This window comes from Scylla paramamosain, chromosome 3, assembly GCF_035594125.1.
Source record: "Scylla paramamosain isolate STU-SP2022 chromosome 3, ASM3559412v1, whole genome shotgun sequence".
NCBI classification, from domain to species: Eukaryota; Metazoa; Arthropoda; class Malacostraca; order Decapoda; family Portunidae; genus Scylla; species Scylla paramamosain.
Window position 1 is genome coordinate 13,427,501 of NC_087153.1, and position 22,500 is coordinate 13,450,000.

The following is a 22,500-nucleotide window of genomic DNA, read 5'->3' on the forward strand; positions in this document are numbered from 1 at the left end:
GAGAGAGAGAGAGAGAGAGAGAGAGAGAGAGAGAGAGAGAGAGAGAGAGAGAGAGAGAGAGAGAGAGAGAGAGAGAGAGAGAGAGAGAGAGAGATGCATAATTTCTGTAGATAATGAAAGATCAGTACAAGACTAAGACAAAAGTGCAGGAACATTCTCCTGATAAGTAGTTGACTTCCTGCAAAGCTAAAAAAAGAATCTTCTCATTCTTTAGGTTCTACAATGAATAATACACAAACACCACATAAAATTAGTAACATACTGTCAAAAATAAAGGTCACCACTAGTCACAAATGTCTGTCACCTGCTAAATTAATGCGAGATAGTTTGTTCTTTTCCTTACTACTGTCTTTCTGTCTTTGTGCTGTGGGAAACTTACATAATGTTCTGCTTACGGTGCAAAGCTTCCTTTCCTTCTTCTACAACATCCAGTAAAATTTGGGCAGAAAGGCAGATACTCAGTCCAAGCCATCCTGAAAAATACATATTACTGCCTTATTAACAGTATCATATGGAATCAAGGTACTGGTTGGCTGAAAACTTACAGAAATTTCTTAAAAATCATATTCTTTTCAATTTTAAATACTGGGAATGATCCTCTTTTTCCATCATCACCATTAATATACTTTTACTGTATATTCTCCCAATTATTTGTTTTCTTCCTAATTTCTTCTTTCACTTTTCTGGATCCTCTCTCCCCCATGTGACAACCTCTTGAAAGCATTCCCATGACTTGGCTCAGTCAATACATGGAAATAAAATGTGATCTAATGATGAGCTACATTTAGATTAAAAAGATACTGTACTCTTATAAATATGAACACTAATAGATAAATGCTATTTTCCCTGAATAACTAATTTCCTTAAGCAGGGAATAAACACAGCTGAGTCACATATTTCTGTACATTAAATATCATAGTCATTAAAGAAACTTCACTAAAAACATGCTATTGTTCACTCACTGTTTCATAAAAAAACAGCAGATACATCAATTTGCATACAAGACCAACATGCCACAAAGTAGTGGAACAATAATACCTGCACATTACTTTAAGAATCATTCAAAAATATTTCTCAATTTCTTTTATATTCCAGCCTTCTAACACCTTAATGAATATTTCCAAAGACCATATCATATACTTGTTCTTTATACAGTGTACTTACTTAATTCTAAAACTTTCTTATTTCTCTTACTCTTCTTCCTATGTTACAGGAAAACATATCAACTACTGTAAAAAGTGGATCGTATCATTCCTAAACTTGATCCAATCAGCTAGAATCTATAAAAAAAAAAGTGCCCCTCTTTATGATGAAGAAAAGGAAGACAATTAAATGTATGCTGATGAACAGAATGGACATATTGCATTAAATATCACAAATGAAAATGGAGAAGTGCTTACTTCCTTATTGTCTCCATGCCTATTGGAAGGTCATAACAATCTGATTTTATTTCATCCTTTTCTGATGATGAAATCAGGTGTCTGTTCCACTTCAGCAGCCCACGCTCCTCTGGTGTGCCTGCAAAGAGTGAATGAAGTTTGTTCATGAAAATATAATGAAAATATAAAACAAGATGTGGTAGGCTGAACAAATGCTACGTAAAATGTACAAGTATCTAATTCACAGGAATAAGGTGGGGAAAGATGGACAGTCATCACACCCTGACCTCTACATGCAATGAGCACAAGAACATAAAAACAAGATAATGAAGGAAGCTGCAAGAAGCTGTCAGGCCTACATATAGTCCCTGCATGAAACATACATACCTATCTTCACATATCACCCTCATCTTAAATGTGTCACAACCAAAGCCAGCAATTTTCACACCCTCTGTCACCTCACACCACAACCACACCCAAGCCCACCATGAATAGGAATTTCTCCATTTTCCACAGCAGGCTTCAGTTTAAGTTGAGTGGTAGCATCATGAAATACACAACTAAGAGCAGCTCTGGGGATAGTGAAGTAGTACAAGTTCATTCACAGTCCTCGCATAATTTCTAAATTTATAATGCATTAAAAAAAATTAAATATGCTATTTTTTTTTAGAGAGAGAGAGAGAGAGAGAGAGAGAGAGAGAGAGAGAGAGAGAGAGAGAGAGAGAGAGAGAGAGAGAGAGAGAGAGAGAGAGAGAGAGAGAGAGACCAAACTTTTATCTTTTTAATAAAGAATGAGATTTATATCCTAAATACTTCTTCCATAACATCAAATGCTATTTTCATATTCACTATCACTTTCAAGACATGCTACCATAATCTCTTACTAGATATACAACAAAGGGATTATACAAATACAACATATCCATACTAGCCACTTCCTCAGGCACATACTCAGGTCCATATCCCTAACAAATACCCTCCATGCTCTTCACCTGGAATAGTGTTGTCCAGGAAGCAGCCAAGGATGCCCCCCATAAGCATGGAGGTTTGCAGGAGTACAGTCAAAACCTGATCAAAGGTTTCACTCCCAGTTTGTATGGCATCACTATTAGCTTGAAACCACTGTAAATTAGAGACAATAATCAGTTAGTTTACAGGCCACAAAGAACTTATATTGACTCTATTAGCAGTACTTCCTTCATTCATGTTATCTTATCCTTTCACCTTACAAATGCCCTTCTCCTCCTATCAAGACCTTTAATTTTACTCACATACTATACTTTCTTACATGCTTTACTCTCTATCCTCCCAGTGTGGCAATACTATCTCAGTGTGTTTCTTTTCATCCACTGCACCATTTCTCAATTCATTCCATTTGCAAAGGCAGTCATACCAAATCTCTCATACATACTTTCATTGCTCTTAGTTTCCCTCTTATCCCTCCATATGTCCCTTTCAGCTAACTAATTTCCACAACAAGCATTCTTAATTGCTCTATCCTATTCCATGTCCAAGTCTCTGATCTGTATGTCAATTTGGCAGGAGAGCACTACTTCCTAAACCTTTCTTTACATCAACGGACACATTTCTCCCTTTCATTTCTTGTAAGAGATCCTACAGTATCCTTACTAAACACTAGCATCTCACCTTAGGTAATGCCAGCCCAAAAAAGATGGAGAACCCAATGACGAAGATGTTTCTGGAAGAGGAGAGGCTGACATACTGAAGTGAAGACAAGCCCACAGCAGTGATCATAGAGAACATAACTAAGAAGATTCCACCCACTACTGGATCTGGGATGGTCACCATTGCTGCTCCAAATTTTCCAACAATGCCAGACACCATCATGGTGACAGCTGCAAACTGAACCACACGGCGGCTGCCCACCTATACAAAAAGCATAAACACACTTATCTTTCTTTTCATTACTCATCTTTCTTTTCATTAAGGTAATGCTTCATTGCTAGATCAAATTAATATTACTTCTCAAATGCTACATATTTACAAACTATAATAAAATACATAATACACTGAACAGTTTTCCATTATCTGAATCTTAAAATGTAATAAAATATAAAAAAGTCTTCTGGATGTTTAAACAATTCCCCATATATATTCATTCTAGAAAGATTCAAAATCTAAGGAGGCATTATTCTTAAAGAATATGGTAAAACTTCAAAGAGCATTCACTTCTCAAATCTTTAAAGACCAAAATAATTCCAATGCATCTAATTAAATTACCTTGGTTTTCTTTGATACATAAATAATCCATGAAGCAAAGTCATTGAAACTATGAAAAGAAATGGATTTTTAAATAACAACAATGATCTCTTGAAAGAAAACTTATATTGACAAGCAAAGAGATGAGAACCATTAACCTTCAATTCCTTGAAAAAGAGAGAACTTTGAAATAATACAAAAACTTATAAAACAAGCAAAAATTCAAGTTCATCAAAACTGTAACTAATGAAATTTTAACAGCATCTGACAAAAGAAAATATCAAATAATCTGATAATAAGAAAAGATGTTGTAGGAATAAAATGTATGGAAAACTTCCTTCTCCCAAGTCTATCAATACTGGTGTTCCTCAGGGTTCTGTCATGCCATCCACTCTCTTTTTATTCTTTGTCAATTATGTAAGATACAGTCAGTGTTCCATCCACTCCTACTGTGATTATACCACTCTGCATTCTTCCATGTCTTTTCTTAGATGTCCAACCTTTCAGGAATTCAACAACACATGCATGGAAGCCACAGAGTGCTGGATTTCTAATCTTTTTACAATCTCTGATGAAGGCAGAGCAAACTTAGTGATGTTCAAAGCCTCAAAACCCAATTTCTCCATCTATCAATTTGACTCAACCTTTCAAATCCCTCATCTTCACTGACACTCATCTGTACCCCTCTTCTGCTTTGAATATCCTTGGTCTGTCCTTTACTAATAATCTAAACTGGAAACTTCATATTTCATCTCTAGCTAAAACAGCTTCTATGAAGTTAGGCATTCTGGGCTATCTCTGCCAGTTTTTCTCATTCCCCCCAACTACTAACTTTGTACAGGGGCCTTAACTGACCATGCATAAAGTACACTGCACATATTTGGGAGGGTTCCACTCACACTACTTTTCTGAACAGGGTGGAATCAAAAGTATTTCATCTCATCAGCTGCTCCCCTCTAACTGAATGTCTTCAGCTTCTCTCTCTTCACCACAGTGTTGCATCTCTTGTTATCTTCTGCCAATATATTCATGTTAACTGCTCTTCCTCCTGCAGCCTTGCTGCACAAGAAACTATTCTCTCTTGCCCCTATTCTCTCCACCTCTCTAATACAAGAGTATTCTTGATCTTCTAGTAAATTCTGGAACTCCCTGCATGCATCTGCATTTCCCTCTATCTATGACTTGAGATTTCACAAAACTTATCCTTTAATTTTGAATTATCCATTTGTCATTTCTTGAGGTGGATTGAACCACGTCTCAGGATCAACATGCTTCTCCAGAGTCTCATGTTGCTGGTTCAATATGGAAGTCTCAAACAAAAATGAGGAAATATAAGGAGCAATCAACAGATAGAGCAGCCAGCAGCCTACCAAGCTGAGGAAGGACCTACACAATTCTCCTGGAACTCCCTTTTGTCAACACCACAGCCAAGGATATACTACTATATTGCAAGGGCATCACATTCTTGCTATGCCTCATCGCCATGCTACTATTCCCCTCTTACATTAGAAAAAAGGTAGCTGCAAAGGATCATAATGTAAAGTAAAATCCCTCTCATCCGGCATTCGAGTATCCGGCAGCTTCAAGTATCCGGCACATCTTTCCCTGAGCCTTAAAATCAATAAAAAATCAATGTGTACTCATAAAACCGATTAAAATTCCCGCGCGAGGCATACTTTGTCCCCTCGCCACTAGAGCGCACTGCTTTGCGCCACCCGCGGCCCACTGCACCGTGTTTACTCAGTGACTCAGTCCCGCATGTGCACTGTTTATTGCCTGACGCCTTCATCATGCCTAAAGTTGTAGAAGAGAGGAAGCGTGTTGTGGCAGCATGGGTGGCAACGCGTGGCACGGCGATCAGCTGATCTTTGTTATGGTAAGATGCGTGAGTGAAGGGTGGTGATTGTGGACATAATTTCACTTCTATTCAAGTATCCGGCAATATTCACGTATCCGGCATGTCGATGATCCCGTTGATGCTGGATAAGAGGGATTTTACTGTATGACAGACTGATGAACTTTTGGTAAGGAAAATTCACTATGTTGAGTTACATCAAGAGCGATATAACAAATTTGATTTATTAGAATTTGGCTTGGCTGAATTACTCCATTAAATTCAATTTTACTATAATTCATATTAACAAAATAATCAAGTCATATTATTATGTCATTATTATCATACCATTATGACCTTTAATACATATAGGACAAATTATTTCATGCTCACTTTTGTTACTCCAATAGCTCCAATATTCTCAGAGTAAGAAGTAGTGCCATTGCCAGAGCCCCATAGTCCTGCCAGCAGACACCCAATGCCTTCAAAGCCAATGCCTCGATTGATGGCATGGACAGGTGGGGGAGGAGCTCCTGCCAATATAGGTAATTTTGTCAGAACCAGACTTTTATCACATTACACTATTTGATGTACAGACCCTCAAAATCAGTTATTGCCATGAAAATTATAGATGGTCTCAAGAGTCCAGATCAAATGAATCCTGAATTTCCTGCTCCAGATCAGAAAAAAAAAAAAAAATTGCTAGCATCAAAAATGTACACCATTTTAATTATTGTTTTTGAAAAAAAAAAAAATAAATAAATAAGTAAAAACAAGTAATATCTATTCTCTGTCTTCTAATGTTCTACCTAAGGGTTGAGTTTGATACCTGTCCACCTTTCTCCATTCTTCCTGTTTTCCAAGTGGTGCAGCATTAATTTGCCTCTATGAGACAGCTGGGTTTCTGTGAATGAATGCTGAATGGCACCAGGCACTGTCCAAGAGTGGATATGTCCAGTTGTGAGAGGCACTCAGATTTTCCTTGCTGGTGAGGTAGTCTTGCCTGGGACTCAGAGGTTTTGTATGCCCTATACAATGTTCCCACTTAAAAAAGATCCTTAGTTTGTCAGGGCACCTCTGAGGGCTTAATCCTTTCATTGCAGTATCCAACACTTCACAGGTAAACTGATACAGGCACAATACAAGATGTTTCACAAGCATCTAAAGCAATTAGGAGATGGATTACAAGAGCTTTCCAGTGTCTGGCCTATATAATATTTAAATGTGTTTGTAGAACAAAAGGAAATATCTCAGAGTGGTTGGGGATTACTGAAAGATGTATCAATAGCAGTTAAAGGGTTAAGGATAATGAAGAAACCCATGATAGATAGGCTTGGATGTGATTGGCTGAAAGCAGGTATGAAAACTGCTGGCTTTAGTTGAAAATAAGCAAGGCTGCAAGAAGCCATCAGGTTTAAGCACATGGCAGTCCCTGTTTGAAACATACGTATCTATTTCCACTGATCATCAACATCTATAAAGTTGTCTAATCCTCTTTTAAGCTCCCTAATGACTCAGCACTAACAATCTGATTGATTCCATTCTGTTCATCTTCCACTCTATTTGAGAGTTAATCTTCCTTCCTATCTCTTTCTTAAATCTAACTTTTCAAGCCTAAACCCATTATTTCTTGTTCTTTCTTGATTACTTATACTGAGAATTTTGCTTACATCATCCTTGTTATATCCCCTATACCACTTCTTTATCAGGTCACCTCTTAACCTACACCTCTTTAAGGAATGTAAATTTTAAACCATCAGCCTCCTTTCATAAGTAATAACCATCATCCCTTGTATCCTTTTAATCATTCTCCTTTGTACTGATTCTAATAGACCTACATCCTTCCAATAATTTTGGGAATAGAGATGCACAGCACAATCTATATGAGGTCTGACCAGTGCCAAATATAAATTACAATGAAATTACAATTGAATCATATAACATATTAAATTAAAATTAAATGAGTCACTATTTCACCAGTACATTTTGCTTTTCACTTTACCTGCAATCCTGGCACAAGCATAGTAGTCACCAATACTTTCAATCATGGAGGCAATCACACCAGCCACCATGCCCAACACTGCAGCTGCTGACACAGTAGGCAGTCCCCACTGGCCTGTGCCAAAAAATTTCCTATGAATACATGGTGTAAATATTTTTACTGGAAATGTACTATTAGAGAGATATTTTCAAAATTGATTGTATTGTATGTTTGTACAGATAATTGTTCAGTAAACCTACATGGGTAGGGAAACCTGAACCACGGTGACTTGTTGATAAGGTCTATATTGAGGTCTGTGCGTGCCGGGTTACCCTCAGGAAGTAATTCTGCGGCTGTCAGAATAGCACACAGGCCCCAGGAAAGAAGGATTGCTAAAAGCACCTACAAAAAAAGTAAAATAAGGGGAAATTAGTCATAAACCTGATGCCATGCATACAGTATCCTATTGTGTGGTCTTTAGCTAATACAAATGGCCATCAATCACCTGCGATTGGGCAAGATGAAGCATTCAGGTGAGGCACTCAAGCAATCATGAGATCATTATAATGGATCCAGGCTGACTTCGTACTCAGGGTGTTGGGTGTACCTGTCTTTTTTTTTTTTCATGTAGGAAAGGTACCACCCAAGGGCAAAAAAAAAGAAAAAAAAAAAGCCCACTAAGGTGATGGCATTGCTGTCATGTTGACTGTCAACAGGCACATGATGGTCTCTCTTTCTCACTTATACTGTAATCCTTTCCCTTAATTTTTCCAAAATCATAAGTTGTTATGTACAAGTGCATGGTTTTTTTTAATGGCTTTCAATTTGATGATGAAACAATATCACTGTATATCTTTTGGTACAATTAGCAATGCATATAAGCCATGTGACTCTGTCTCCCCAGTATCCTTGACACATGAATCCCTCAGGTTGCATTGTGCTTGCCATGGGCGGGTCAGATCACTTCAGGATTGAGGTGGCAAAAACATGGACAGGTACAGCCAACTATAGCTGCTGTGGAGATAACATAAATGGTGGTTTGTAGGACTGAAAACTCTGAATGAACAAAACATCTAAAACTTCACACTATTTTGTTAATGTGTTTACGGTGATCAGTTGAGATCAGACAAGCCACAGCATTCTGGGAAGATGACCAGGAACTCATGACATTATTATTTACTGTAAAGATGTTTAAGCTAAAAACTAAAATTTCTGTCTAGAAAGTTTAAAATTTGAGGAGTACAGTATGTAACAGTGGAGTCATGCTAAGGAAAGGAAGTCAACAGATAATGGGAAGTCATACTTGCTCTTCCTTCATTTCTTATAGTTTGTCATAATACTAGGAATCTATATACATACAATGCTATATAAAATTCCTCAAAGGAAAATTACAAAGACTGAGCTACTCACAAAAAAAGTATGGTTTTGGATTAAGGAAAGCACATATAAGAAAATAGAAAATTAACAAGCTGACTGTGCTGCATAGGCAATCCACACCACCATTCCAGAAATAATAATAACACTCAATACCTCAAAGTTATTGACAACAAAAAACTTCTATAAAAACTAAAAGTTATTAATTTCATAACTTCATCATTTGAGTCAGATTTCAATCTAAAGATTTATTAGCAGAAAAATACTATCTAGCAATATATTGTGCACTGGGTCTGGAGAAGTATGAAATACTCACTGGGAAAAGTTTGAAGATGTAGAACCAAGATATAGTGCATCCTGATCCCACCTTGTAGGTAGGGATGGGCAGTGGGATCTCCTTCATGTACTGGGAGAACAGGATCAACAACACTATGGTTCTAGAGAAGATATGAGTGAACCAAAAGATGAAGAAACAAATATAAAATTTTAATCATGTCATGCCTGAAAATATTCAGCTAACAAATCCTGTCTTCTTAGCCTCACCAAAAATTATTGTATACTTAGGATACTGTAGCAAAGATAAATAAATTACTAACTATAGTGACCACAGTCTAATTTGATCTAGAAGCCACACCACCTGTTTTTTTTTTTTTTTCTTCTGATGGTGCAGCTGATTGGTTCATTCAAGATATTTTTGCCACATCCCTGAATTTCTTCATATTCGTATTTGATTAACATATTCTCAATCACATTCTTGGTTAACCTTGCTCTAAGCTGATTTTCTACAATATCAACTGGAGAAATAATAATATCAAAGTATCAATCTTTCAGAAAACTCTGAAAACAAATAATATACACCTAAATTATTTACATTAACACATCTATCTGGCTGTCAATGCTGGTGAGGTCTCCTGTGCCACATGTTGACAATCATATGAATGCCTTTACATAAATATGTTATTTGCTTCCACAATACAGTAAAATCCCTCTCATCCGGCATTCGAGTATCAGGCAGCTTCAAGTATCCGGCACATTTTTCCCCGAGCCTTAAAATCAATAAAAAATCAATGTGTACTCATAAAATCGATTAAAATTCCCGCGCGAGGCATACTTTGTCCCCTTGCCACCAGAGCGCACTGCTTCGCGCCACCCGTGGCCCACTGCACTGTGTTTACTCAATGACTCAGTCCCACGTATGCACTGTTTATCGCCTGACGCCTTCATCATGCCTAAAGTTGTAGAAAAGAGGAAGCGTGTTGTGCTTACACTTAAGCAGCTGATCAGATCAGATGATCTTTGTTAAGGTAAGATGCGTGAGTGTAGAGTGGTGATTGTGGACATAATTTCACTTCTATTCAAGTATCCGGCAATATTCAAGTATCCGGCATGTTGGCGGTCCCATTGATGCTGGATAAGAGGGATTTTACTGTATTTCTAAAGGGTTAATACTTTGCTGCAAATATTATTGTCTTCCAATTTATATCTTTGAAAATCAGCTAAGGGCAAGGCTACCTAGTAATGTGATTGAAAATATATATTAAAAATCAAACATTCAGGGAAGTGGCAAAAGTATTACAAGTGTACCAGTCAGCTGCGCCACCAAAAGAGGGAGGGAAACAAGGGACATAACTCCTAGATCAGCTTAGTTTACAGACACTATAGTACTATTCCTTTCAAAGGCAGTAACAAAGCTCATCTATACCTTCACCAAGTATCTCATGATGTCTCTAAACCCCTGCAGTAGTTTCACAAAAGCCTCTGGTAATTTTTCAAGGACCTTTCAATATGAAATCTGAGTCACAGCTATCTTAGTTGTCTTCTGATTGAGGCTTATCTGAGTGCAGAAAGGGAGATGAATGTAGTATGTGGTGCTGTATGGACAGTACTGTTTACCACTTTGTCAGTCCTAGTAAGTCACTTCCCAAGGAGAAACACCACCAAACAGGATAATAATAGGACTTACATAATGGCAATGCCCCAGTTTAGAGATGCTTTTTCTGCTGCAATGTCAAAAAGGGCCAGACCCACCAAGGTAACTGTCGGCACTATGGTTAATGGGGTAATCCATTTGAGTAAAAGTCCCACCAGTCCTGACAGGGAGAGGAAAGAAATGAGACATCATTTAAGTATAAATGTCATGATTATTGTTGGTTCAAAGGTTGTCTACTACTTTAGATTTCTAATAACAGCCTCTGTGTCAATCACTGTAATCTTGGCAGGTTGAGTGGTCAGCATCTACTCCTATGTCACAGCCCAGACATTTTTTGACAAATGAATATTATTTCTGGCATTTCTTTCCATCCAAGCCAGGCACCCAAAGTTATGAATTTCATTTGTGACAAGAGTGATGGCTCAATGTTCACAGGGTTATTCACAGGATTTAAAACAATTCCTGCAGATTTGTGTGCCTAGTGCCAATGGGCACTGATATGGCAAGTAATAAGTTAGTGTTAAGTGGAAAAATAACTCAAACTATTGTTCTAAGCACAAAAGGCATAAGCATGAGAAAATAGGAGAAAAAATAGAAAATGAAAAGAAAAAAACTATTACTCCAGTCAATAAATTTCTTCAAGTCTTCCCCTAAATTTCTATAGGAATCTTTGATAGTAGCTGTTCGTTATATTTTGGCATTATCAGCAAATGCCAAATATATTTACATAACTGAGCCCTGAGGGACTTCACCTGTTACATTCTGCTAAGAAGAATTTTCCTCTATGTAATATTCCTATCTTCTTTTTCTTTAGGGAATAATCAATCAGTTTTTATAATTTCTTTGAACATCTTCACATGTGTGTGTGTGTGTGTGTGTGTGTGTGTCTCAGAGAGAGAGAGAGAGAGAGAGAGAGAGAGAGAGAGAGAGAGAGAGAGAGAGAGAGAGAGAGAGAGAGAGAGAGAGAGATTTGATGTTTTATTAGGTGGCTTACACCGTTGTATAACGTGGATAATCATTCATATATATATATATATATATATATATATATATATATATATATATATATATATATATATATATATATATATATATATATATATATATATATATATACACACACACACACACACACACACACACACACACACACTAGCTAAAACAGCTTCTATGAAGTTAGGTGTTCTGAGACGTCTCCGCCAGTTTTTCTCACCCCCCCCCAGCTGCTAACTCTGTACAAGGGCCTTATCCGTCCATGTATGGAGTATGCTTCACATGTCTGGTGGGGTTCCACTCATACTGTTCTTCTAGACAGGGTGGAATCAAAAGCTTTTCGTCTCATCAACTCCTCTCCTCTAACTGACTGTCTTCAGCCTCTCTCTCACCGCCGCAATGTTGCATCTCTAGCTGTCTTCTACCGCTATTTTCATGCTAACTGCTCTTCTGATCTTGCTAACTGCATGCCTCCCCTCCTTCCGCGGCCTCGCTGCACAAGACTTCCTTCTTTTTCTCACTCCTATTCTGTCCACCTTTCTAACGCAAGAGTCAACCAGTATTCTCAATCATTCATCCCTTTCTCTGATAAACTCTGGAACTCCTTGCCTGCTTCTGTATTTCCACCTTCCTATGACTTGAATTCCTTCAAGAGGGAGGTTTCAAGACACTTATCCACCAATTTTTTACCACTGCTTTGACCCTTTTATGGGACTGGCATTTCAGTGGGCATTTTTTTTATTAGATTTTTGTTGCCCTTGGCCAGTGTCCTTCCTACATAAGAAAAAAAAAAAACCCACAAGGCGGGGTCCATTGAGTCTAAGTTCTTTTATGGGTCTGTGGATATTATAACACATATGCAAGTAGGGTACGCGACAACATATGGTCATTAATAACCTACAACTGCAATAACGCACTGGAATTCTAATAAATATTTAATCTGAAAAAAAAAAAACGAATCAAAACTGGTATAACGAACTCGCCACTCGTGCAAGCAATGAAATTTTAATAAGAATTTAATCGGAATAACAAACTAAAACTCACAAGACTAACTCACCAGCTGTGCAAGCTGCTGGTCAACTATCCGGCGTTTGTCTCTTCCTCCCTTTTTTTTTTTCCTTTCCTCTCCTTTCTTTCATCTTGTCTCAAATCTCCCTCTCTGTCACCTCCCCTCCCCCTTATCTGTCAGGGATAAGGGACAAGGGAGTAGTACCTCGCTCTCTCTTTCCTCCTCTTTCATTTTGTCATTTTCGCTTCATCCTTTCTCACTCCTGTAAACGTAATTCCATTTTCATTCCCAATCGGTCTCATTCTATTAAGCAATCCTTAGAATTGTTGTTACCTTTACACACACACACACACACACACACACAGAGAGAGAGAGAGAGAGAGAGAGAGAGAGAGAGAGAGAGAGAGAGAGAGAGAGCGTTCAATCCATTTCAGAATTTCATAAAGCTGGTAAAACACACACACACACACACACATATATATATATATATATATATATATATATATATATATATATATATATATATATATATATATATATATATATATATATATATATATATATATATATATATATATATATATATATATATATATCAAGGATAAAAAATATATACAAGTACCTGAGAATCCAATGACGATCTGAACTATGGAAGACACTGCAATGGCGCCTTGAATCTCCCTTATGCGAACCTGCCACACTTCCTCCACTTCCTCCGCGGTCATGTTGCTCTGTAAGGCATCATCGCAGGACTCAAACTTGGTATTGAGGATGGCGATTGTAGGTACCAAGAAGCTAAAAGTGCCACCCTGGATGATTGGTAACCTGTGATGAAACATGCATGATTTGATATAAAAAAAAAAAAAAAGGCGGTGGTGCGTCATATAGCATCATTGGTATTCTTCCCCTATCTTCTATTATACTCTACCCAAATCATCTGCATGACTCATATAAGCTAGATTCAAGCAGCTCTAATCAACAACAACAAAATAGGAAACTTCCCCTCTCCCCATAAGTTTTTTTTCCCCCTTGAACAACTTTCTACACATGTAAAATGATATCATATGAGATGGATGTCATTAATGCATGAATGGCGTACAACACTTCACCTGATTCCAATGGTAGACTGAAGGAATGTCACCATTCCTGACACGAAAAGAATGGTGCACAAAAGTTTGCCTCTTGCAGGATCACTAGAGTCGATGCAGATGAGAGGAGTGAGGATGTATGGGATGGAGATAGTACTCCCAACCATTGTAAGGAATTGCTGCAACAGGGAGGGAAGTATAAGTCTCTCTCTCTCTCTCTCTCTCTCTCTCTCTCTCTCTCTCTCTCTCTCTCTCTCTCTCTCTCTCTCTCTCTCTCTCTCTTAATTAAAGACATGATCAACCGCAGTCATCACAAATAAAAATGCAATACCTAATACGGGACTAAGTTAAAATACTGCAGGGATAACACTTGGGCGAAGTTCAATTACGTAAAATTAGACTCTTTGGCTCCAGTAGTACTTTAAATTCTCAGTTAAATGCACCCTACGACACAATCTCTGCCTTTAGCTTATCAAGTGTGTCAAAGCGTAGTATACCAATCCGGAATCGCAATCCAGTGCTGTTTACAAGTATGAGGCTTTTGAGGTCCAAACAAAATAGTACTCCAATTAAAATTAAACTCTAATGATAATGTGTGTTAGTGTAACCTATTACTGGCTGCTTTATATCAATCACTTTAATTCCTTCTCGTCTGATTTCATGATCTACGAAAATGTTCCCTAACTAGTCTACCGAAATGCTCCCTAACATTTTTTACAAAAATCTATATACATTGTACAACGATGTCATACCTATTATGTGAGTGAGGAAAACGGTATCTGTCTCAAATTCTGTGTGTGTGTGTATATATATATATATATATATATATATATATATATATATATATATATATATATATATATATATATATATATATATATATATATATATATATATATATATATATATATATATATATATATATATATATATATATATATATATATATATATATATATATACTATTCTTGACGTGCATAGATTAATAATAGCACTGGTAACGAACGATGAAGATTTAGCCCAATTTCCAAGATCTAAATAATACAACATATCATATCTTGCCAAATGTACATTTTATCTCTGGTTCGCGGGATCTCATAAGAGGCATATATTGTCCATCTGCGTCACGTGGTCAAGAAACCAACATACAACGGTTAATGTGGCCTCGGCTTTGGAGGACGTTCCTGGTTTATTAATGTAGTTAGTACATATTTGCTTTCCTAGGCCTGAAAGCCAGCTTCAATCTCTAAGTCCCCGAGCACTGTGCATTGAGAGAAAGATATATATAAAAGGAACGCACACTGTATTAAACAGTAGATTTACTCCCGCTGCTACAATTTCCTGGCGTTCCCTCTTGTAATTTACGAGTGGTATGTACAATGTCCTTGAAATACCACATATGGGTTGGCGTATTATGATCTACTATTGTGGAACAAGAGAGTGGTGAGAGGAATGCTACATGCAGTGGATCAGTGAAGGAAACAGCTGTAGGGATTTGACTTGGCGTCAGCATGGTCAGTATCAAGAATTCAACATACGTTCCTTGGCAGTATTCAGATGAGCACTCAGATATCTTACCTGGCAACTGCAATATACGTTATTACACATATATATATAACCACTGTGTGTGTGTATGTGTGTATCCCTCTTTGCAGAGAATGTCAGCTATAACTAAGAGAGAGAGAGAGAGAGAGAGAGAGAGAGAGAGAGAGAGAGAGAGAGAGAGAGAGAGAGAAACTCGGTCTAGTTTTGAAACGCAATGACGCACAGATATATTATAAACCAACTTTCTTTCGAGGTACAATTAAGGAACAAGGAGGCCTAAACTGTTATGAAACTATAATCTGTCATTCAGGGGATCAGATAGGAAAATTCAGAGCCAATATATACTATACGGCAGTGATTTTCAGAGTGGCGCGAAGCAACTGCAGGTGCGCCGTGGGAACTCGGGAAGGAAGATAGATGTTCATTCAAACAACGTGCACAAGACAAATGTAACATATATCAGTCTCACACTGTCTTGTGTCACGGCTTAATGACAATGCATTTAATTCGTTGTGAATTTATATTATACTCTGTTTGTGAGAGCATACCTTACCGTATGTACGAATTGGTAACCTTTACTACGCCGGGGCATACGAACATTCATCAGTTCCACTTTTATATAAATAGTGATGGTGCACTTCGCCCATTTTAGCGCTTGCCTTGCTATACCGTGTGAGGAAAAGATTGAAAACCACTGCTCTAAGGAATGACTGCATGCACTGGAATTATGTCCGCTTCATCGCCGCTCAAGGTTAAACTCGATGTTTTTTAAAGAAAGATGAGTCGCCATCCATTAACTCTTACCTGGAACCCAAGGGGAATACTGATGTACCACGGGGGAACATCATCCACGGAGTACACAAGGTCATTCTCACTGCCGTCTTCTTTTTCCTCCGGTTCTCTCGCTGCTGGTGAAATGTCATTCACGCTGACCTATGAAATGGAAACAAAAAAATATTTCAAATTGAATTATATTTGTTTTTGTAATGGAACAATCTGTCTATGTTTCTTGTACCAGTAACGCATGGGAAACTATCAATTAATTTTCCCAAAGGATGGCTAACAATTTTTTTTTTTTTGTGTGTGTGTATGTGTGTAAAAAGTAGAGATAATCATACAAAATTACAGATAGATGAATACTGGCAGTAAAGGCAATATTCTTAATTCCTGACCAAGTATCAGGTCATAGTCCAGCTGTTGCATCGCCGGATAGAGAGTTCCAAGGACAACACAACCACAGAGGATGCATGGATGAATGCTCCCTCCATGGTAATGAGCCATGCTATCTTTTATCCATGCAGGATCGGGGAGAGGCCTTCGTCTGATAGCGTGATCACTATAAAGAATGAGGATCATACCGTGATGTCACCTGTATTCGTTCTCTGGCCTGTATTCCAAGGGCCCAGAGATGATTAGTCATGTCCTCTTGAGAACTCGGATATTCATTTCTGTGCCCTTTGGAAATAGTCGTGGTGAGAAAGCAAAGCGTTTCAGAACACGGACCTTATCAATCGGGATAGTGAGGAAGTCTTGGGGATGTACTGTGGTTTCATAACGTTCTCAGTTGATATAAATACCTATGTATAGTTTTTCTACATGAAGCCTATTGTGGGTGAAGGTGAAGACGTCCTCGGCACTCTGCTCAGAGTGGCCATGGCCGTCGTGTGGCATAACTGCATGCTGGTGTGAAAATTCCTCGATCTGGTTCTGGGAGATTGCGGTGCCTCAGCCTAAACAGCCACTGGGCACCGGATGTTGCTGATAATCCACAGCATGAGTTTCTGTTACTGGGTTTGCTATGTTTACAATCGTCCCAGTGTCTCCCAGCTGCTCTCTTTTGAGGCGGGTGCAAGATCTTGGGTGGGTGGCCGCTGCTCCTGACTCATCAAACCCATCCCGCTAATAATGTATTTATTACTAATGATAAACTAGGCATGGAAGAACGTAGTTATTTTCAAATATGTATTTTAAAATGAGTTGTCATACCTAACATGGCAGATATGTGAATAAATTATTACTGACGTCACTGTGTTAACTAAATATTCTATATTGTTCCTCAATGTGTGATCTTTTAATTTATTATTAGATTTTCCTAATTCATAGTTTACATTCTTTTTACCTTAGGAAGATTGATATTACACGTTATTTCACGTGAAAATTTAGACGTATGTGCGACCATGCACAAACTCAAGTTAAATAGTTTATTACGCTGTAACTTGCGGCACCTCGAGTAAGTACCTCCGTCAACAATTGATATTGGTGTCAATTTTACAAATTTCCTGCCTTGCGTCACGTGGTGGTGCACACGCAGCAGAGGTGCTTTGGCTCGGTGCGCAACTATTGGCTAAGAGTGCGGTACTTCAGAGACCTTTCATGCTTGCTGCTCTGACGTTGTCAGTTCCACACATTCCGTCCACTGTTTGTTTTCTCAGTAGAGGCTCCGTTCGCTATCTTGGAAAGTGTTCTACATATAGTTGGTCCTGTGTGCTTACAGAGAGCTCAGGGAAGGAATGATCTGCGGCGTTTACGAGTATCATAAGCCAGGCAAATACTGGTTGGAGTAAACACTTGTGAGGATGGTTAATTAATGTCTTGCTTCATCGACTGGTGTTTGTTATGTCTTTTCTATTTCCCTCTAGAACTTGCTCAATGGCAGCGATGAAGCTACAAACTCACTCCCACTCAGTCTAACTTACGCACATTCGGCTGCAGTAAAACCTCAGCTGCTCCTATTGTCCATGCATTCAGTAGCGAATTGTGTCACCCCCTACCTGATGAAGGCTGTTGTTTTCTGAAATTGGTTAAACCACCTCAAAACTAAGCCTTCAGGGCTCACTCACTTGACCTGCACAGGTTTTACTGCAGCCAAATGAACATCTTTTTTGTCATCTTTTTCTACTCATCGCACTACAGGATGTCCCAAGCATGGAAAGGACAGGCAGGCGGGCAGGCGATGTCAAACATTATAATATGTAGTCACATGGCTCCTTCCCGGTGGCGTAGACATGCAGTAATGATGTTCTGCAGGAGGTACAGATGGTGTGTTTAGCCAGCTAGGCACCACGCTCAGTTTTTCAATAGGTGTTCAAGAATCGTAACCCCACAAACCATCAACAAACAGAAATATAAACATGGCACAAAATATTGTAATGGCAGGCATCACGTTGATTTTTGGGAGGTAGGTTAGCATTGCAATGCTCAATCCATTTCGTGTTCCCGGTTCGTACGCAGCCCCCGCACCTGCATGATCAACTAGAACATTCCCCTTAAGATCATTTTGCATTGTTTTTATGCATTTTTAGACAGAAAACTCTAAAATGTGGAGCAAGGGAAAGCCAAGGTCTAGACTCAGTCAGGCAGGACAAGTTTCCTACCGTCCCGCCCCGTTTCCTCTATACCACTCCATCATGAACTCGTGAAGATAAAGCTGAGGCAGTTTTTACACTTGTCACGTTGACTCTCCACAAGGAAGAACCTTTACAACATAATGAAAAAAAAAAAAGTGTTGTAGGTGAAAGCGGCCACGTATGGAGGGAGTGGTGAGCGGAGGAGCAGCGGGAGTGTTTGGTGCTGAGGTTACTGGGTTCTTGACGGAGCCCATATTTTATATGTATATATTCTGTATCGTGTCTCAATGGAAATACCGATAACTATTGTGCTTAAGCGCATAACCAAGACCGAATCCCTTTGAGGCTGGACCACTGAGGTCGATATATAGAGAGCTCAGTGGGATGGAAGCCGCTGGTCGTGTCGCAAGCACAGGTTTTGTCAACTCGAGGCGTAAGGGAGGCGAGAACATTACAGGACCGCCACACGTTACCCGCCCATTTATCACCTCCCAACAGTTCTTTGTGGCGTGTCGTACGTTCTTATCAAACCTAGTTAAAGCAGGAAGGCAATGGCGCGGTAAAGAGTTGAAAAACATCCCCGAAGACCCCCCCCCACAAGACACGCTACCAATGATCAAGGATCAGTCATCATACACTGACACACACTGTGGGACTAGAATGATCAAGCTTCAATTAAGACAATAAGTAGGGTATGCAAAGTATCACCTGCTCTACTCATCTAGAGTATGCAGTTTGTTCGTTACCGCTGTCCGTGGCATACAGTTCTTTCTAGATTTCATCTCGGAAGAACAGTGTACTATTGTAACACTACAGAGATGGTCTTTGGTGCCTGAGCCAGACTTTTAACTCTATCCAGCTTTTTACATCGGTGCCTGAGCCAGATTTTTAACATCCAACTTTTAACCTATTTTTTTTTAAATCCCCTCCTGTAGCCGAATCGGAAAGAATCATTCTCGTCAGCGTGGCCTTCGTTGTGGCAGGAGCTATCTCTTCCATCCTATCAGCGAACTTGCCGTAACATGTTTATTTACGAACTCTGTCTTCGATTATTTTATTTTATTTTATTCTAGCAGTGATAAAAACTTGCTAAAAAAACAAAAAAGTTTCGCGCGCTCATCTTAGTTAACTCTATCTTCGATTATTTTATTTTATTTTATTTTAGCAGTGATAAAAATTTGCTAAAAAAAAAAAAAAGTTTCGCGCGCTCGTCTTAGTTATTGCTGCTCTAGCGATTCAATGTGTGCATTAGTTGTAGTGGTGAAAGTAGCAACATATGGAGGGAATGGTGAGCGGAGGAGCAGCGGGAGTGTTTGGTGTTGACGTTACTGGCCACACGTTTGGCAGTCATCAGGGGCGCGTTCCAAAGAGGTTTATGTAAGCTTACGTAAAGAGAAGAGAAGAGAGGCCACAGAGTCCTGTTAGAAGAAGAAGAAGAAGAAGAAGAGAGAGAGAGAGAGAGAGAGAGAGAGAGAGAGAGAGAGAGAGAGAGAGAGAGAGAGAGAGAGAGAGAGAGAGAGAGAGAGAGAGAGAGAGAGAGACCAATAATGATGCCGGGCCATAGAAGGGATACTACAAAAAACTACTATTAATCCATATGAAAGATCATGAGGACATTACTGTATATACAAAGACAGGAGATAGACATGAAAAGAAAGAAATTTAGTTCAGAGATAGAGGAGGAGGAGAAGAAAATACAAACGCTTTGTACTTATGAATGACGGGCAGAGAAACATTAGTGGCAGTAAATGTGCTACTGGATACTTTTAACTTTTTTTTTTTTCACCATCAACAAGTACGTACGATATCTACAGTGTTTTAAATGATCACTTTATCTCGTGTCCTATTTCATGAACCCAAGTTATAACAAGTGATAACACATAGAAAGACAACGAGTGAGACACCTGGACAGCTTGGTAAATCACGAGATATTGGCCACAACAAGGTGGGCACGTGATTCAAAACTTTTTTGGGAGAGGGAGAAGATCGGGAGAGACGGCGTTCTGTGGTTGCGACGCCAGACACGGCACATCGGTAAGGTATAACAAGGAAGGATGGTCTTTACCCCTCACACCGGAAAGGGAAGGAGAATGTTAGTATTTGTGAGTCTCAGAACGACCTTCCCCTCCGTGATTCGGGAGAGAATGATGAAAGAGAAAGTTTTGTATAGCCGCCCAACAGGAAACCTCTCAGCACTCTACCTCATTGCCATCACTCACGCATTCCCGATCCCCCCACAAGCACACCTCCTCTCGCATGCTCCTAGGCGATCACTTTAGGGTTCAGCTTACCAGTACAATGAGCGGAGTACCTACTGCGAACAAGCACAGGGAAGGGGACAGAGGACAAGGATGCAAGCAAGAAAAAGCATGTGTCGTTATAGTGAGGTGGCCGCGGGACGTGTCAGCATTCTCGTGAAACGGTCACCGTCATTACTATCACTTTCATCACCTGTGATTTTATTATAAATAAGGGCCTTTCCTAATCTTCACTCAATTGCCCTTATACTGCAGGCAACCTCAGATTAAACTTAGTACAGTATAATCTCCCGATCAGATTTACTGTCTCTCTAGGAAAAATTACTCCTACTTTGAAGATTTCCTAGTCCTGTGCCCACTCCTGTCCCTGGCAACACTTCACCATCACCCCCCCCCCCCCAGTGACATGTGCCAAGGCCAGGTGCCGAAAGGGACTTGTCTGATCCCAAGACTTCTTACCATCATCCACTACTCTAAGGCCCACTTCTGCGCCGCACCTCCTCCACTATATTCAATAGGCTCTATTGAAACTTACCTGTGTTATATATATATATATATATATATATATATATATATATATATATATATATATATATATATATATATATATATATATATATATATATATATATATACATATATATATATATATATATTATTTTTTTTTTTTTTTTTTTTATGGTTCTAGTGACAGATAAACGATATTTCTACATTACTGACAGGAGAAACACTCTTGAGAACCAGGCTATTCATCTTTGTGGTCTTTGAAAATAGACGTAGTGAAAGAGCAAAGCGTTTCAGAATACGGGCCTAAACTGAAGCAGGACTGACCATCGCCTTGATCAGTTGTTTATCACTGCTGAGAACTGTGAGTCATTGTTGGAATGTGAAGGACATAACGGGGAGAGGGGGGGGGGCGTTATGATTTAAGCCAAACACCACCGCACGTCTTAGTTGTTTTGGTTCAGTTCCACCCCACCCCCTGGATCTGTTCACTTGTCTAATTTAGCACTACTTATCAATGAAGTAAGGCTCTTTATCATGGGAAAGATATTTGTTTTACTCTCTTTCTTTCTTGATCGTAAAGATACCCTTCCTTATCTTAATGCTGAGGACCCACCTAAGTCAGAAATCGAAGCGGCTCTCCGGTATCACCAAAACTATCACCTAATGTAATCAACTGAGGTCTATATTAAGTACCTAAGTTTAGGAGTTATAGTTAGCTCTGAACTCCGTCTAGGGAAACAATGCATAGAAGCCAGAAACAAGGCAAATAGGGTACTAGGATTCATTTTTAGGAGTGTTAAAAGTAGAAGGCCGGAAGTAATATTAAAGTTATACTTGGCGCTGGTCAGACCTCATCTAGACTACGCTGTACAGTTCTGGTCCCCACATTACAGGAAAGATGTAGGTCTATTAGAATCAGTGCAGAGGAGAATGACTAAAAGGATACAGGGGATGAGGAGTATTCCTTACGAAGCGAGGTTGAAGCGGTTAAATTTACATTCTCTAGAGAGACGTAGGTTAAGAGGGAACCTGATA

General features: G+C 38.9%; 1 protein-coding gene across 11 annotated transcripts in view; it reads right to left on the minus strand.

Annotated features, from left to right (window-relative positions):
- The window catches only part of LOC135090705 (solute carrier family 23 member 1-like), a 34,700-nt gene that overhangs the window by 5,683 nt on the left and 6,517 nt on the right, over positions 1–22,500 (minus strand). For 8 of the 11 annotated variants that reach the window (XR_010262093.1, XM_063987712.1, XM_063987719.1 and 5 more), the window contains 12 exons: positions 16,158–16,286; positions 13,830–13,987; positions 13,343–13,545; positions 10,752–10,878; positions 9,105–9,225; positions 7,675–7,816; positions 7,436–7,549; positions 5,827–5,966; positions 3,027–3,266; positions 2,372–2,501; positions 1,401–1,518; positions 1–473 (listed from right to left, as the gene is read on the minus strand). The exon at positions 1–473 is cut by the window's left edge. Coding sequence is in view for 10 of the 11 variants with exons in the window: in XM_063987712.1 (XP_063843782.1) it covers positions 392–473; positions 1,401–1,518; positions 2,372–2,501; positions 3,027–3,266; positions 5,827–5,966; positions 7,436–7,549; positions 7,675–7,816; positions 9,105–9,225; positions 10,752–10,878; positions 13,343–13,545; positions 13,830–13,987; positions 16,158–16,286 (1,704 nt within the window). In the remaining variant the exon portion in view is untranslated. The remainder of the gene's footprint in view (positions 474–1,400; positions 1,519–2,371; positions 2,502–3,026; positions 3,267–5,826; positions 5,967–7,435; positions 7,550–7,674; positions 7,817–9,104; positions 9,226–10,751; positions 10,879–13,342; positions 13,546–13,829; positions 13,988–16,157; positions 16,287–22,500) is intronic. The other 3 variants (XM_063987751.1, XM_063987762.1, XM_063987756.1) reach the window with 3 other exon arrangements.